General features: G+C 40.3%; 1 protein-coding gene across 1 annotated transcript in view; it reads right to left on the bottom strand.

Annotated features, from left to right (window-relative positions):
• Nucleotides 1-2,728: 2,728 nt before the first annotated feature.
• ANKRD10 (ankyrin repeat domain 10) overlaps nt 2,729-14,699 on the bottom strand; it is a 39,554-nt gene continuing 27,583 nt past the window's right edge. The window contains exons 5-6 of the mRNA XM_064275224.1: nt 7,458-7,553; nt 2,729-4,340 (exon numbers count right to left, since the gene is read on the bottom strand). Coding sequence (XP_064131294.1) covers nt 3,865-4,340; nt 7,458-7,553 — 572 coding nt within the window. The 3' untranslated portion in view covers nt 2,729-3,864. The remainder of the gene's footprint in view (nt 4,341-7,457; nt 7,554-14,699) is intronic.

The following is a 14,699-nucleotide window of genomic DNA, read 5'->3' as shown; positions in this document are numbered from 1 at the left end:
ACCCTTTTCTGACTTCATCTTCGGCCCTTCTCCATCTCCTGATACCGTTCACTGTGCTGCCTGGAAACCACGGCCAGTCATTGGCAAAATCCCCTCTACGTTTCATTTCTTCTCCCTGTGCTACCTGAAGCTGGCTCTCTCTGACCAGGACTTCCTCCATATAAAACCAAAAAACCAAACCTGTTGCAGTCAGGTCGATTCTGACTCATAACCATCCTACAGGACAGAGTAGAACTACTCCATAGGGTTTCCAAGGCTGTAATCCTTACGGAAGCAGGCTGCCACATCTTTCTCCTGCAGAGCACTGGTGGGTTCCTTTTACCTTTCAGTTAGCAGCCGAGTGCTTAACCATTGCACCACCAGTGCTCCTCTTCCTCCAAATAGTGTCTGTTTTCTCTCATACTGGGATTGCAGGACGTAAAGTTTTCCTCCTTTTGCCTCTTTACTGCTTCCAGACCATCCTACCTCCCTCATCCCTCTAAACTCTCAGCTTCAGATCTTACTCCATCTGACCACACAACATGCTGCCCCTCCTTGTTGCAGTTATATCTCAATCCTAGGCCCCCTTGCCCTCAATCCTTGAGGACCTGGGTGCCTGGCTCATTATCACTCTCTTCAGCATTAGCTGGTGCCGCTGATTTCGACTCATGGTGACCCCACGAGTCACAGAACTGCATGCAGGGTTTTCAATGGCTGTGGTCTTAAGGAAGTAGACTGTCAGGCCTTCCCACCAAGGCATTGCTGGGTGCATCTGAACCGCCAACCTTCCAGCTAGTAACCCAGCGTACACCACCCACGGACCTCCAACATTACTCCTGCCTGTCATAATTTTGGGTAATTTCAGTGTCTATGAAGATGATCCCCTCAATATGCTGACCTCTCAGATCCTTGACCCCCTCCACTCCATGGTTTTATTCTCTCAGCTTGCTTGGTCTATTACAGACCTTGACATTACCACTAGCTACATTTCCCTCCTAATTCCAACTGCAAACGTCCTACTCCAACCATCACCTCCTGCTTTTTCTGCTCACTCCCTCTACTGTCTCAGCTGGACCGATTTCAACCTTTTACTCCGTTAAATCCCTTGTCTTGCCCCTCCTCCTCAGCCAGCTTAAATTCCACACTGGAGAAAAGACCTGGTGATCTGCTCCTGTTAACAATTCCTCGTCAAAAAGAAGCAAACCCAGTGCCACTGAGTCAATTCTGACTCATAATGATTTACAGCCTAGGAAATCCTATGAGGCGGCTCTACTCCGTCATCTAGGAACACTCTGAGTTGGAAACGACTTGATGGCACACAACAAAAACAACTTTAGTGGGTCACTGGGGCCTCCCAGAAACCATCCTGTATTTTAGTCCATTTAGTCTCACTGTCATAGTGACTCCATCTTCCCATCTCTCCTCCAATCCAGCCGATGTGCAATTCCACCTAGAAAACAGAAGCAATCAGAAGAGAACCGTCCACAAGCTCCCAAGCCTCACCTGTCTATCAGGGCTCCTCTGCCTTCCCTCCTCTTACTTACTGAGAAAGAACCACCTGTGCCCTAGACCCCGACCCCTCTCATGTTCTCATAAACCATTATGATTTGAAAGAATGACTGACAAACCATAATTATTCAGACTTAGATATTTGGCTTTTTTTTTTTTTTTTAATGTTACTGTGCTTTAAGTGGAAGTTTACAGTGCAAATTAGTTTCTCATTCAAAAATTTACACACAAATTGTTTTGTGACATTGGTTACAATCCTCACAATGTGTCAGCACTCCCCCTTTCCACTCGGGGTTCCCCGCGTCCGTTTGTCTAGTTTTCCTGTCCTTTCCTGCCTTCTCGTCCTTGCTTTTGAGCAGGTGTTGTCCATTTAGTCTCATACACTTGATTGAACTAAGAAGCACGATCCTCAGGTTTGTCATTGTTTGTTTTATAGGCCTGTCTAATCTTTGCTGAAAGGTGAACTTCAGGAGTGGCTTCAGTTCTGAGTTAGCAGGGTGTCTGGGGGCCACAGTCTTGGGGGTTCCTCCAGTCTCCTGTCAGACCAGTAAGTCTGGTCTTTTACAGCGAATTTGAATTTTGTTCTACATTTTTATCCCACTCTGTCCGGGACCCTCTATTGTGGTCCCTGTCAGAGCGGTTGGTGGTGGTAGCCGGGCACCATCCAGTTCTTCTGGGCTTAGTCTGGTGGAGGCTGTGGTTCACCTGGCCCATCAGTCCAGGCAAACAACTCCCAGTATTTGTAACACGTGATAAAATTTGACCTTTCCAACAAAAATTAGAATGTTGCAAAATTTGTATCCAGTACCAAGAGCTTGGTATCTTCTGCCTTTTATGAAATCATTAGTCATATTAATGTGATTTAAAAAATTAAATAACGAATATATCAACATTTAGAAGATTTGCAGAATTCAGTTAAATAATATTTTCCAAATAGCTAACAGACGGTGTTATAAAATCACGCATGGATAAAAGACCTATTTGAAGTGGAAAGGCTGCACCCTGTCAAAGGTGGAAAACTTGTGAGACTCAGAAAAACAAGGCATTCCCGTTGAGCTCTGGGTCTCACAGGTTTCACTGTATTAACAAATCAAAGCATCAGAAATATTATACAGCGAATTAAAAAAAAAAAGTAAAATCTTACAAGCAAAATGCCACACAAAAATTCTATCTCCCTTCCCATCCCATCCATCGCAACCACCACCCTTTCCCCAAAAGAAACTACACCCCAGGAACTAACTGAGTGTGAGAGTTTTTAATTCAATTTGTAAAGGGCAGTTTTACAACAAAACGTCAGTTACACTCTTGGAACACTTGGTTTAACCCTTTGACATTTTATCTTCACCAATTTTTATTACAAAAATCAGAAAAGTAAAACTCCATTACAATATCTGCACAGTGTAACCACTAAGTTGTCTAAACAAAAGTTAACATCTCTAAAACCATAAACATAATGCAGCTTTACTGAGAGAGATTAAAAATTCTCTCCGCTAACTGAATACACACAGCAGTATATATTTTAAAGGAGGAAACCCCCCAAAAGTACAACTAAAGAAGAAAGAAAACATGTCAAAATAGTTAAATATTTCCACCTGACAGTTCCTGCAAACAGTGATTTCTACTACATGTAAATGAAACCGTTACCTGTGGTAAAAATTCTAGACACAAGGTAGGAAATGCAGAATAACAATATGATTAAGTCAGAAGTCCCAGGCTGGCCTGTTTTCAGTGAAACACAAAGCAGTGATCTCCTTCACATCATTAGGGGAGGCCATTCATGCCCAGTCCACGGTGTGTGTCTACAATTAACATCCTCACCACACGGTGAGTTACAAAGGTAACCTCTAAGGACGCTGAGAAAGACAAGCTCTTCGTACGAATCACTGAAGGAATCTGCCGTAAGGCTGGGTCTTGCATAGGGAAACGGCTGCGTTCTGGCGTGAATTCACCAGGAAAGGGTAAAAGCAGGCTCTTCAAAACGACGCAGGCGTAGATAAACTACCAGGCTCCTCATTTACTGCCTCCTAGTTTATCTTGAACAGGTATAGTTTTTTTTGACAAAAGGAAACAGAACAATCTCTGGTGACAGTATTAATAAAAGAAATATTTGGTGACAGAAAAACTAAAATCCAAGAGTGCATCTCATAAAAACACTGACGTCCCACTGTGTGTGCACCTACATACTAAAGGAGCCCCACTCCTGCACAAACTAGGACTCACAGGAAACTTAAACAAAAGGTTCCTTTTTCAGTATTTTGAAGTATAGAAAAAAAAGCACAAGTCGAGGCATTCCTTCACATTAATGCTACATGAATATTCTGAGTTGGTTGACAGGAAGGATTAACGCATTTCAGATAAAAGACAGGCCAGAAATTTTTAAGAGCCGTGATAAAGGTGCATCATGCCCAGGACAGCACTGTCGTATCTTTCTTCCACTCTGATGGAATTGGAATGTTCTATGACACTGTTAAGCTCAGGGATGCTTTCAGCAGTGTCCCCAAACCCATGATAATGTCCGTAGTGCAGATTCTCCTCGATATCATCCACCCAGGAAGGTCGACTAGCTACACAGCTACTGGGACTACCGTTGAGGTGCAGGGAACCGCACATGTCAGAGTTAACGCTCATGGTCCTTTCTGGCTCCTCGGCACTGCTAACAGACAGGGAGCCCTGGCTACCCACAAATGGCAGTCCTGGAACTAGTCCATTGCTAATTCCATTAGGTCCTGTTAAGCACTGGTCAGTTCTGTTTTCCATCCCACTGAGCTGTGTCATGGAGGGGAAGTCCAAATGTCCATTGATGACACATCCGTTTGTCAACGTATTCGATACGGAGCTACTGTTTTTCACATCTGCATTAAGAAATACACCTGTCACCAAAATTCAGAACCAATGGGAGAGAAGAAACCACAAAATGCTTCGCTGCTGCTACAATTCTAAAGGGTTTCTTTCTTTTCTTTTTTTCTTAACAAACCAGTTCCTTTTCCAAAGCAAAAACGGTGCATAGGTAGATTTCAAAACAAAACACAACAGTAGTATTTGCCTGGTAACAGATGAACATTTGATGAATTTCAGTAGCACCGGGGGAACCAAATTTTAACTTAAGTTGACAAGTATAACGCATGAGTAATACCGACAGTATTGAAAAGCCATCAAAAACCTGTTCTCATTTTAAGACTACTTCCCGAGAGCAATGTTTAAGTCACATCTGAACAAGTCCGTGAGAACTGAATGTAAGGGGTTTTCTCCCACGAAGGGTTAAAATAAAATAGAAAAGCTCTCCAGCTCTTAATGAAAAAAAAAAAAAAAGAGGTAAGCGAAGCGGGCTAATTAAGGACGTTCTTCAGGCTACTGTACGATAGCTGCACGGATGTTTTTTAAAAGCTTTCCTCACAAATCAGGGAAGCGCAAACAGGAATGGTAAAAGCCACAATTTTTTTTTCTTATTAACACTCAAATCTACACAGTACTTGTGCAAAATGCCACATGACAGCATTGGCAGATACAGGGCAAGTCGGCAACCACAGAAGGCGCTGTGAGTACCAATGCACAGCCTTGCCCCAACAGCACGGTTCTGAACAGTTCCTTAGCAAGTCAGTATTAACGTGACTACGCTGGTTTCCCTCTATTAGGCTACTCTGAAAAACCACTTACGCTGGGAAAAATATTGCTAGTTAATTTGCATATAGAGACATCCATTAAGATCGAGATGTCTTAAGGAAAAAATCACAAAATGCACGAGAATGCTGGGATTGGCAATTACAAGTCATTTTTCTGCATTCTGGAGCAGAAGAATTAATAAACACCCATGTTCGCAGGAATCTGCAGAACAGTAGAGAATGGTCTAAAGATCACCCCGGTGCTCTGCCCTCCTGAAGCCAAGGCATGGCAGCTGCACACCAGAGCGCTCTGTCCCAGTAACTCAGAGTAAGGATGCATTTTGTGTACGGCCAGTCACCCTAGCACATCACACACACCTCATTTTTGGTTTCACTTCCTGTGTACCTCAGATTCGAACTCAGATAATAGATTTCTGTGTGTCCTAGCCATCTACTTTCGGGCAACAAAACCACCACAGCTGCTCAAGGAACAAAACCTCTTCTAAATATTTCACTTTTTTGGCAACATAAGCAATTAGTTATATTTTAATAACTGCTATAAATTCTTCAGAGGATAATAGATTCTCTTTTCAAATAAAATGATAGCTTTCATATTTAGTTAAAATTAAAGATCAGAAAAGAGGTGTTTCGAAGATTAAATATGAAATAAAAACAAAAACAAATGAAATAAGTTATCCCAGGGGAATAGCTATATTAAACTTTTTCCCCCAAAAAATAAATCCAAGTAATCTTTAGCAATGTGATAAACTCTGTTTATTCAATAAGATAGTACTGTAAGTCAAAATGATGAAAAATAAAGGGAATGCTTATTTGGCACCGATTACGTGGGATGAACGTGAAATACAACATGACTTTTTCAATATTTATGTTCAAGCATGGTCTTTAATTGAACTTGAAATCTCTGGGAACTAATATTTAGAGGATAAAGAACGATGGCTTCTCACATTTCAAAAGCATATGTCTTCTTTTTAAGCTGGCTTTATGAATTTTGTTCTTTATCTTTGTTGTTGTTGTGTGCTGTTGACCTTCAACTCCTAGTGACCCAAATGTGGCAGAGGGCTGCCTGTGATCTCTACGGAAGTAGATCACTAGATTGTTCTCCCACGGAGCAGCTAGGTGGGTTCGAACCACCAACCTTTAGGTTAGCAGCTGAGTGGTTAACCACTGCACCACCAGGGGTCTTTTATTTATCTTTAGGTAAGGTCAGACAGACCCTGACTACAGAAAATCTATTGTTTCAAATGTACTGGCCAAAGAAAATTCCCCTTGGAAAACTTACCCATTTCATTTAAATATTTACAACAAGGTAACTAACTGTACATATAATGACCCTAGAGTGTCTACAAAGATGTACACGTTCATTTCAGTGAACAGAAATGATACGTTCATATAGATTTGGGAAGCAACGTGCATAATCTTTTATCTCCAGTGAAGAACTCAGCATAAAAAAAAAATTATAATGCAACTTTATAAAAAAGGATCTATTTCTTAACACAGCATCATGTATAATCTTAGTCTATGTATTCCTAAATTTATTAACACAAGAGAGCTGGCTAAAATGTTTTCTTGGTCACCTAAATAAAACAAACAGTAGAAAACAGCATTAATAAATGGATACTTTTTAGATATTCTAAATGCTAGAAGGAAAAGGGCCTTTGCCTTTTAAATATTAGAAATATGACTGTCAACTGTTTTAATACACTAAAAGTTCTAGGTACTAAAGTATGTGCTTTGTGAAACATGGTGTACAGCATTTTAACAGACTTATTCTGAACACCACAGAAACCACAGCAACCAAGACTTTTCAGTAAAGACTCCAGTCCAGATCGGCATATTTGGGTTACAAATCAAAGCCACTTTTACTTGTTCTTAATGTTTACAGCTGGTTGTCCTTGCTGTATATTGTTTTGAAAATATGAGCAATAGCATGTTTGGTATATTCACCCAAAAGTCATATATCAGAAAATTTAAAATGTAAAAACTTCATTAAAAATAAGCAAGGCACATTAAGCAAAAACCTCAACTTGAAACAGGAAGATTGCACTTACATTTTTTTATATTCATAGAATGCACCAAAAACACTTCTTGTATCTACAAACTTGTCCAAGATAGGCAAATTATAGAGTATAACAATCTTCAAAGACTGGACAACAAAGTGCAGAGAAAAGCTTTAGAGAAACTGATGTTAGAAATAATAGGCATACTGGTTCTTGCAACGACAAGGGGTTTGCATTGCGGAAACAGTATATATTTCTGTTTCTTTTGGTCCAACAGAACAACTCTGGCGTTGTTTGTTGTCTTCAACCATCTGATTGTTGTTGCAGTTACCAGGAAACTGTCCACTCCCACCTGTTACAGCAGCGAACTCTCTATCAACGTGCATGTTGTCAGCATCGTCTTCTGCCTCGCCGTTCACCAGCGGCACGCAGTGACCCGAGCTTTGAGCTGTGCAGAAACAAAGATGGTTTCAGATTCCCCTGTACATCCAAGAAGGCTTTAAGACAAGTTTTTTCCTTTCCTTTTGTCAAATCACTGAATACTTTAAACCACCAAATAATCTAAAAATCTAAGATACTAATGAACTTAGTACGTGACTGAGAAACTTCTTGACAATACAAATATTTCTTGAAGTGCGCCAAGTTGGAATTTCAGATAGCTATTTTGATTTACTTGATTAAAAAATTCTCATTTCAAGACTTATTTCAAGAACATAAAGCACTATTACGTAGCCTACAGACATGAACCCTAAGCACTTTTCTCAAATTTGGGAGGCTCCACATCGTGTCCAAAATGTTCCTTCAACTGTTTCACAGAAGTATACTAGCACAGCTCTTAACGTGAGAAACAACCTTTACGGTTTGAAAAAATTCACAAATTTTACCAACAAAAAAATAAGGTGAAGGTCAAGCCTCCAGGCAGGTTTGTCAATATTGTCCAACACTGGTATTTGACTTATGTGAACATCAAAATACAACAAAACTGAAAATATTAAAAAGTCTTAGTTCCAAGAAACCTGGAGCTGAAGCTACATACACACATTTCTTACGATCATTCTTAGAATTTTGGACGGAAGCTCATGTGCGTATCTCAGCACTGTCCTCCAGGTGGTAACGCTTCACACAGAAACACTTCTCCCCCAAACTACCAGTAATCAGCACTCAATTTCCGTCTGCTGCTCTAGTCTTAATAAGCATGTATTTTAACAAAAATGGATCATAAAACTATTGCTATACCTTTTATTAATTTAACATGGCATGAATGCATTCCCACATCAATTTCAAAAAAATCACAAGGTGAACAATAATTTATTGTATAGCTGTAATTTACTGAGCTCCCCCTTGCTATCTCGGTTGCTTCTTTTTTCCTGTTATGAACACTACAATTAACATTTTTATAAATACACCTTTGTGCACATTTCCGATTCTTTACTCACATAAATACCCAGGATTATTTCTGGGTCAAAAGATACCCACAATGAGTAAAGTTAACAACCTTCAGTGCTAAATATTCCTTTCAAATAAGTATTTTAAAAATAGGGAGAACTGAACTTTGCAGCTTTCATTAATTCTAACCTTAGGGGGACATGAACCACGTTCATTATAGAAATGTGCCTAACAGCCGTTCCAGGTTACTCCCCAGACTGTGCAGAAACCAAGGGGCTAATATGCGGTGCGGTTAAGGAAATGGAAACCCCGCTGCTGAGGGATCAGGAGAGAAACAGGAGTGTGACTTGTTAGCTGGGGAGAAAGCATTAGTCTGCTCAGGTGTGACATCAGAAGTGCTCTTCAATACAGTTCCTTTAAGACCAGAGGCATTAAACCGTGGCTCTGAGTCTTCCATGCTCATAACTTTTCCTAACGCTCCACAGCTCTGGAGAGGGAAGCAGTTCCCAGGCCCAAAATCGGTGATGGGAAAGCCCTACACATCTTCACGAGGAAACACAGTACCCACATGGAAGAAACCAGCGGTAACCAAGGCAGCTTAAAAAAAGGGGGCAGGTGGGGGGGGGGGCCTGGAGGAAGGCCAGGCTGATTCCATTAAGTGTTTCAGGAACCAGATGACTAAATTCCCACAACCTTTAGGGTCTGTAGGGAAAACAGGTAATCTGCAGCCAGAAATGGGGTCAGGTTTTAAACCCTGACTCTGAAACCATGTTCTTTCTACATTCTACAAAGCCTGCTCAGCCAAGCAAGGTAATGATTTTCCCTTGCACTGAGAATCGGTGCAGACTACACCAAAACCGCAAATCTAAATATTAAAAGAAAAAAAATTGCTGGAAATACAATCTAGATAGCTTTAAGGATCTATATACGCAGTACGTCTGATTTTGTCTTGAAATTCTGATGACAATCTTCCTTGGGAAAAGTGGCAACTATATTGCAGCCCTGGTGGTGTGGTGGTGAAGAGTTTGGCTGCTAATCAAAACGCTGGCAGTTCGAATCTACCAGCTGCTTTCTTGGAAGCCCTACTCTGTCCTATAGGGTCGCCAGGAGCTGGAATCCACTCGACAGCCAACAGGTGTTGGTTTGATGTGGTGCGTTTGGCGACTTCTGAAAAGCAGGCAGAAAAACTGTCAGATGTGAGTTAAAAAAAAAAAAAGAACTTCCCCAAAGCTTTGATATTTGTCGTTTCAGTCCCTCTTAAAGCCCAGTGCCCCAAGTACCTGTTGTCAATGAATGAAGTCCACTCACTCAGAGGAGTGGGGGATCACAAAACAAAAATCATTAAATTATCCAACAACAAACCCCAAAGAATCACAATACTGTCATCTCAGGTAAGATGGGCTACAAAATCCAAGTGTAAGATGATGGCACACCTGCCACGAGGGGGCAAGAAGGAAGCCTGGGGCTTCGGGCAGAGGAAAGCCATCTTAACTAGTGCTATCCAGGGTGCCTGAGTTAAGCCTGATACAGAACTTCTCACTGATAATGCAGGATAAAATTGAAACAGACCCAAAGCTTTCTTTCCTGACAGGCAAAAACCTAATGTGGGAAACGTGTTACTGTAAACGTCACAGAACTTCATTACCTGCCTCCATAGACAGACCAATCTTTACAGCCCATTAACCGCAGGTATGTAACTCCTCGGGTGAAAATCCCAGAATCGTGTCATACTATTTTATACTAATGCCTCCTCCAGGGCAGGGTCTGCACTTTTATTCCTGGCACCTTTAATTTGGAAGTGCTCAGCTAGATGGCACACTAAGGTGGCAATTACTTACTTTTGAAAATTGTATTTTATGAGCCAAATTAAAACTGGCCTCTCAATTTTAAGAACAGTTTAGACTCAACTCTGCCCTGTTCACAACAATCACGTCACCTTCTGACAGTTTCATCTATCCATCTACACACACACCTATCACCATTGCTGAAGGAATTAAATCCTCCACTTTGCTCCTAAGTAAGGTGTCCTATATAGCCATTTCAGAAATGCAAAATTTCTTTCAAAGTTACCGATTTTGATTCTATTTACATTTTGGAAGAGACTGTTCTTGTATTATCTTCCTATGGACTACCACAATTAAATGGAAAAACTAAACACGTCCAGGTTACCTAATATGACAACTTTTCCGTGTTCTTGCCTTTTTACTTTTTTGCCAAAGTAGGCATTTATTGATTAGATACTATTTACAATGAAAATTATACATTAAATACTATTTATGATGCAAAGCTACCTGATTAGCTTAAAATTAAATCTCTCAGGTTCCCTTTCTCCTGAGATGGAGTTCACAGGCAGGTGTAATCACTGCCTACCATCATGGATGAGAAAAGACAGAGGACTCACCTCTGGCCAGGAAACCCATCTCATTCTTGACCTCAGGGAGGAGCCTGGGGGGTGGTGAGGGAAACCTGGGGGGCAGGAAGTTTGCTCTATTTGGGGCTGGTACAACTCAGCAAGGCTCCATTTGTATTCTCAAAGACCCCTGAAGCATCTTTCAACAAGATTTTTAAACTACTTGAAAAACTACTTGTTACCAAGGAGTTTGAAGATGTGGAAAAAGGTTTTACCTAAGTTTTTAAAAGCTAGAGGCTGGCTGCACTGCAGAGATGGACACTAAAGCCACACCATGAGAGAAACTTACCTGAATGGCTGATTATACCCCAGGGTTATCGAAGTTTATAAGGCAGAAAAATCTCATAAGGAGACAAAGATCAGTGCTGTCACGTTTTAAGGTTAAGTGCACTAGTCAGATAAGGGGGTCTTTCTACCAAGACATGCCCCACACTAGTTACGTCCCCAAGACCAAAGCAAGAGGCATTTTACTTGTGCAAAAACTAGCTAGCTTCACAGTACAATTCAGTCTGTGGTCACGATGTAGATTAGTAATAGTTAAGGTACCAGTGTGAAGGAGTTCCTTGGTGCTGACCCATAACCCCTTAACTAGCGGGGTTCTCTAACCAAAACCCCTTAACTAGCGGGGTTCTCTAACCAAAAGATCCAAACCACAGTTGCCATGGAGTCGATTCTGGCTCACGGTGACGTGTTTCAGAGTAGAAATGCGCTCTACATGGTTTTCGGTGGCTGTAATCTTTCAGAAGTAGTCTCCAGGCCTCCAGGACACCTCACACCCCGATGGCATTTCCAATGAACTAAGTGTATTTTGTTATTGAGACCTCTAACTATTGGGGACCTTACTTTCCCCGTTAAAGGAGCCAGAAATGCTTAGTTTGTGGTTTCCCACCAGTCATCATTCTTCTTGGTTCTGCTCTACGACACTTAATAGTTTTTCTTCGAAAAGTCCTGTTAAAATTAAAATAGTACTTAAGGCCAAATGAGGTTTCCTCTACAAGGTGACTGTTCCTGGGACTGACTCCTGTCCATGTATGAGTGACAGCAACAGAGGCGGAGTGAGATTGCAGGAGGTGGGACGGTGCTACCAACAGCGGAGAGTGCAGCATGCCATGGACGCAAAAGCAGTGAGTTAAAAAAAAAAAAAAAAACAGGAAGGAGAGTCCCTGGGTTTTGTTAAAAGAGCAAGTTCCATGTGAAACAAACGTGTTCTAAGTAAACATGCCGGACACTAGAGTCTTTTTTAATTGTCCACTGCAGTCTACACATGTGCTGTGAACAAACTGGGTGCCTGAGGTTTACTGAAACTATACCACGAGGAGTTGAAATCACAGAAACGTTCTGGTTCCGAAGTGTAATTCTATTTTAAGGTGTCACGTATTCAGGAATCAAGACGAAACATGTACTGCTTTGTTATTTGAACACAACTAGGTGTGATCTCTCAAGTCTAGTAAAAACTTAAAAACATATAAATTGTATTTTATTGCAAATCTGAGAACACTAAGCACAAGATAAGGAAACAGTTATAAAATTATACACGTTTCCTGAGTACACACATATATAAAACATTTGTATGTGAAACTAGGAGCAACTAAATAAAAACTCACTCTTACAGAGGCACTTATTTCTTGAATCTCACGTTTTAAGCAATCAGCTAACATGTGGGTAACTCTATCATTTAACAACCTGGCTAAGTAACACCCTCCTCCACCCGTCTTTAAGCCTGGTCAACACAAACAGAAGGTGGAAGAGACCCAGTGATCTGACACGTTTAACTCATCCTGGAATCCAAGCGTGCTTGAGAAAATTTTCACTGTCAAATTAAAACAGAGGATAATGCCGTATTTTTCCTAAAAGGCTTTTTACAATCATTAAATACTACCTATCATGTAGAAGATTCTAAGATCGATACCATTTTGATTAAAATAAAACTACGAAGTCAATTTAGCATTTGAGATCTGGTATCACCACAGTCTGCCTCTTACGGCAGCTGTCTTCTCAGCTATGAAATTGGTGGTTATTGGGTCAGTTTTCTTTAATACACTGCTCCTCCCCATCAAAACTTTATAGCTTCAACCAGAAAATTTTTAATTAAAAACAATACAAAGTTTTCCTTCATGGACGGGCCTTGGCATACTTTTCTAACCAGGTCATTAATAAGCTGGACAAGTTTTCAGGGGACACGGATGAATAATATTGAGTGAAGATGTGTCATTCCTGAAGACCAACTAGGAAAAGCTAACAAGCCTAAATTCATTTTAACATAGAAACTGCAGCTGTAGTCCTGAAGTCCATCTGTTCTACCATCTTGAGCAAATGGCTGATAAACAGGAAAAGAAAAACCATTTATCTGATGCTTCCCTGAACTATCTCAAATCGGGGAAAATATTACCAACAAACTTTTCACCAAAACCAACCACTCAAATAATTTGGGATTTTATTTCACCCCCCAAGCTCATAACCACATTTATTAACTATATCTGTATTTTGACCAAATCGCATTTTGATAATTTATGTGAATGACTTTATGGAAGATTGTAAAGTATGAATTTTTGTAGTAAAACTTGCTTCCAAAGGACAAAGTTTATAGTCAAGCAATACAAAAAGGTCAAGTTGTTATTATTCAAGGTATTTTACATCAATATAGTTCCCAAGGAAAAATTACTCCAATTACCTTAAAATATTTGAAAATAAAGCAGTTTCTTGAAAGCCAAGGGAGACACTACTTTCTGCGGGGGGACACTGGGTAACTCTTAGAATCATGATACCAAAAGAAAATTTTGCAGAGCATCCCTTTAAGAGTCAGCTAGCCAAAATAGTTTCTGCAAGTAACTGCTTTTATGAATATAAATTCCACACTAAAAATATCAATTGACATAATTCTTAGATTCTACAAGACAGAATGGACTGTTTTATTAAGGTTCAAGCTATACATCAATATATAAAAACCAAATCCATTGCCGTCGAGTTGATTCTGACTCATAGCGACCCAATAAGACAGAGTAGAACTGCCCCGCAGGTTTCCAATGAGCGGCTGGTGGATCTGAACTGCTGACCTTTTGGTTAGCAGCCGAACCGTGAACCACTATGCCCCCAGGCTTTCTGCACATCAATATATAGCCACGCTATTATCCCAAGTGCCTTGAAAAAAAAAATTAAGAGCCAAAATTGTACTGCAAAACAACTATAAACCTTCCTGAAGACTTCTGTATGTGAAGATATTCACAAAACATTTTGAATGCGTACGGCACAAGAGGAAAGGAAACAGGTATCTTCACTTTTGGCATGAGGAGCAAACGTTTATGTAAAATGAGTAATTGAGCAAAAAACTTAAGCTCATGAATATTTAAACAGCAAATCAAAACAAGGTGTCATACATTACAATAAAAAAGAACGAATGCAACGTATCTTGAAATCACACGTTGAAAAATAGGTAAAAAATACTACAGTTTTTCAATCCAAGAAAAACATTTTGAACATTCAGGTAATTGGCAACAAATATTCTTGTTTTAATGATTGAGAATCAATGTATCAATGTCCATTTCTCACTGAGTATATGATAGTAAAAAAGGAAAAAAAACCCCACCTCCTTCCATTCCCATAGACAAAAGAGCACTTGGCGGGGGGGGGTGCCAGTGGTCTGTGTGAAAATACCTACCTAAACTTAGATCAATATAAAAACTAAAATATATATATACCCACACACACAAGTGACAGGTGGGACAAATCTAAGGGCTATCACCTACATGGAGCCCTGGTGGCACTGTCTTTAAGAGCTCAGCAGCTAACCACAAGGTCGGC

The sequence above is a fragment of the Loxodonta africana genome, chromosome 23 (genome assembly GCF_030014295.1).
Source record: "Loxodonta africana isolate mLoxAfr1 chromosome 23, mLoxAfr1.hap2, whole genome shotgun sequence".
NCBI lineage: Eukaryota > Metazoa > Chordata > Mammalia > Proboscidea > Elephantidae > Loxodonta > Loxodonta africana.
This window is presented reverse-complemented; position numbering and strand designations above follow the sequence as displayed.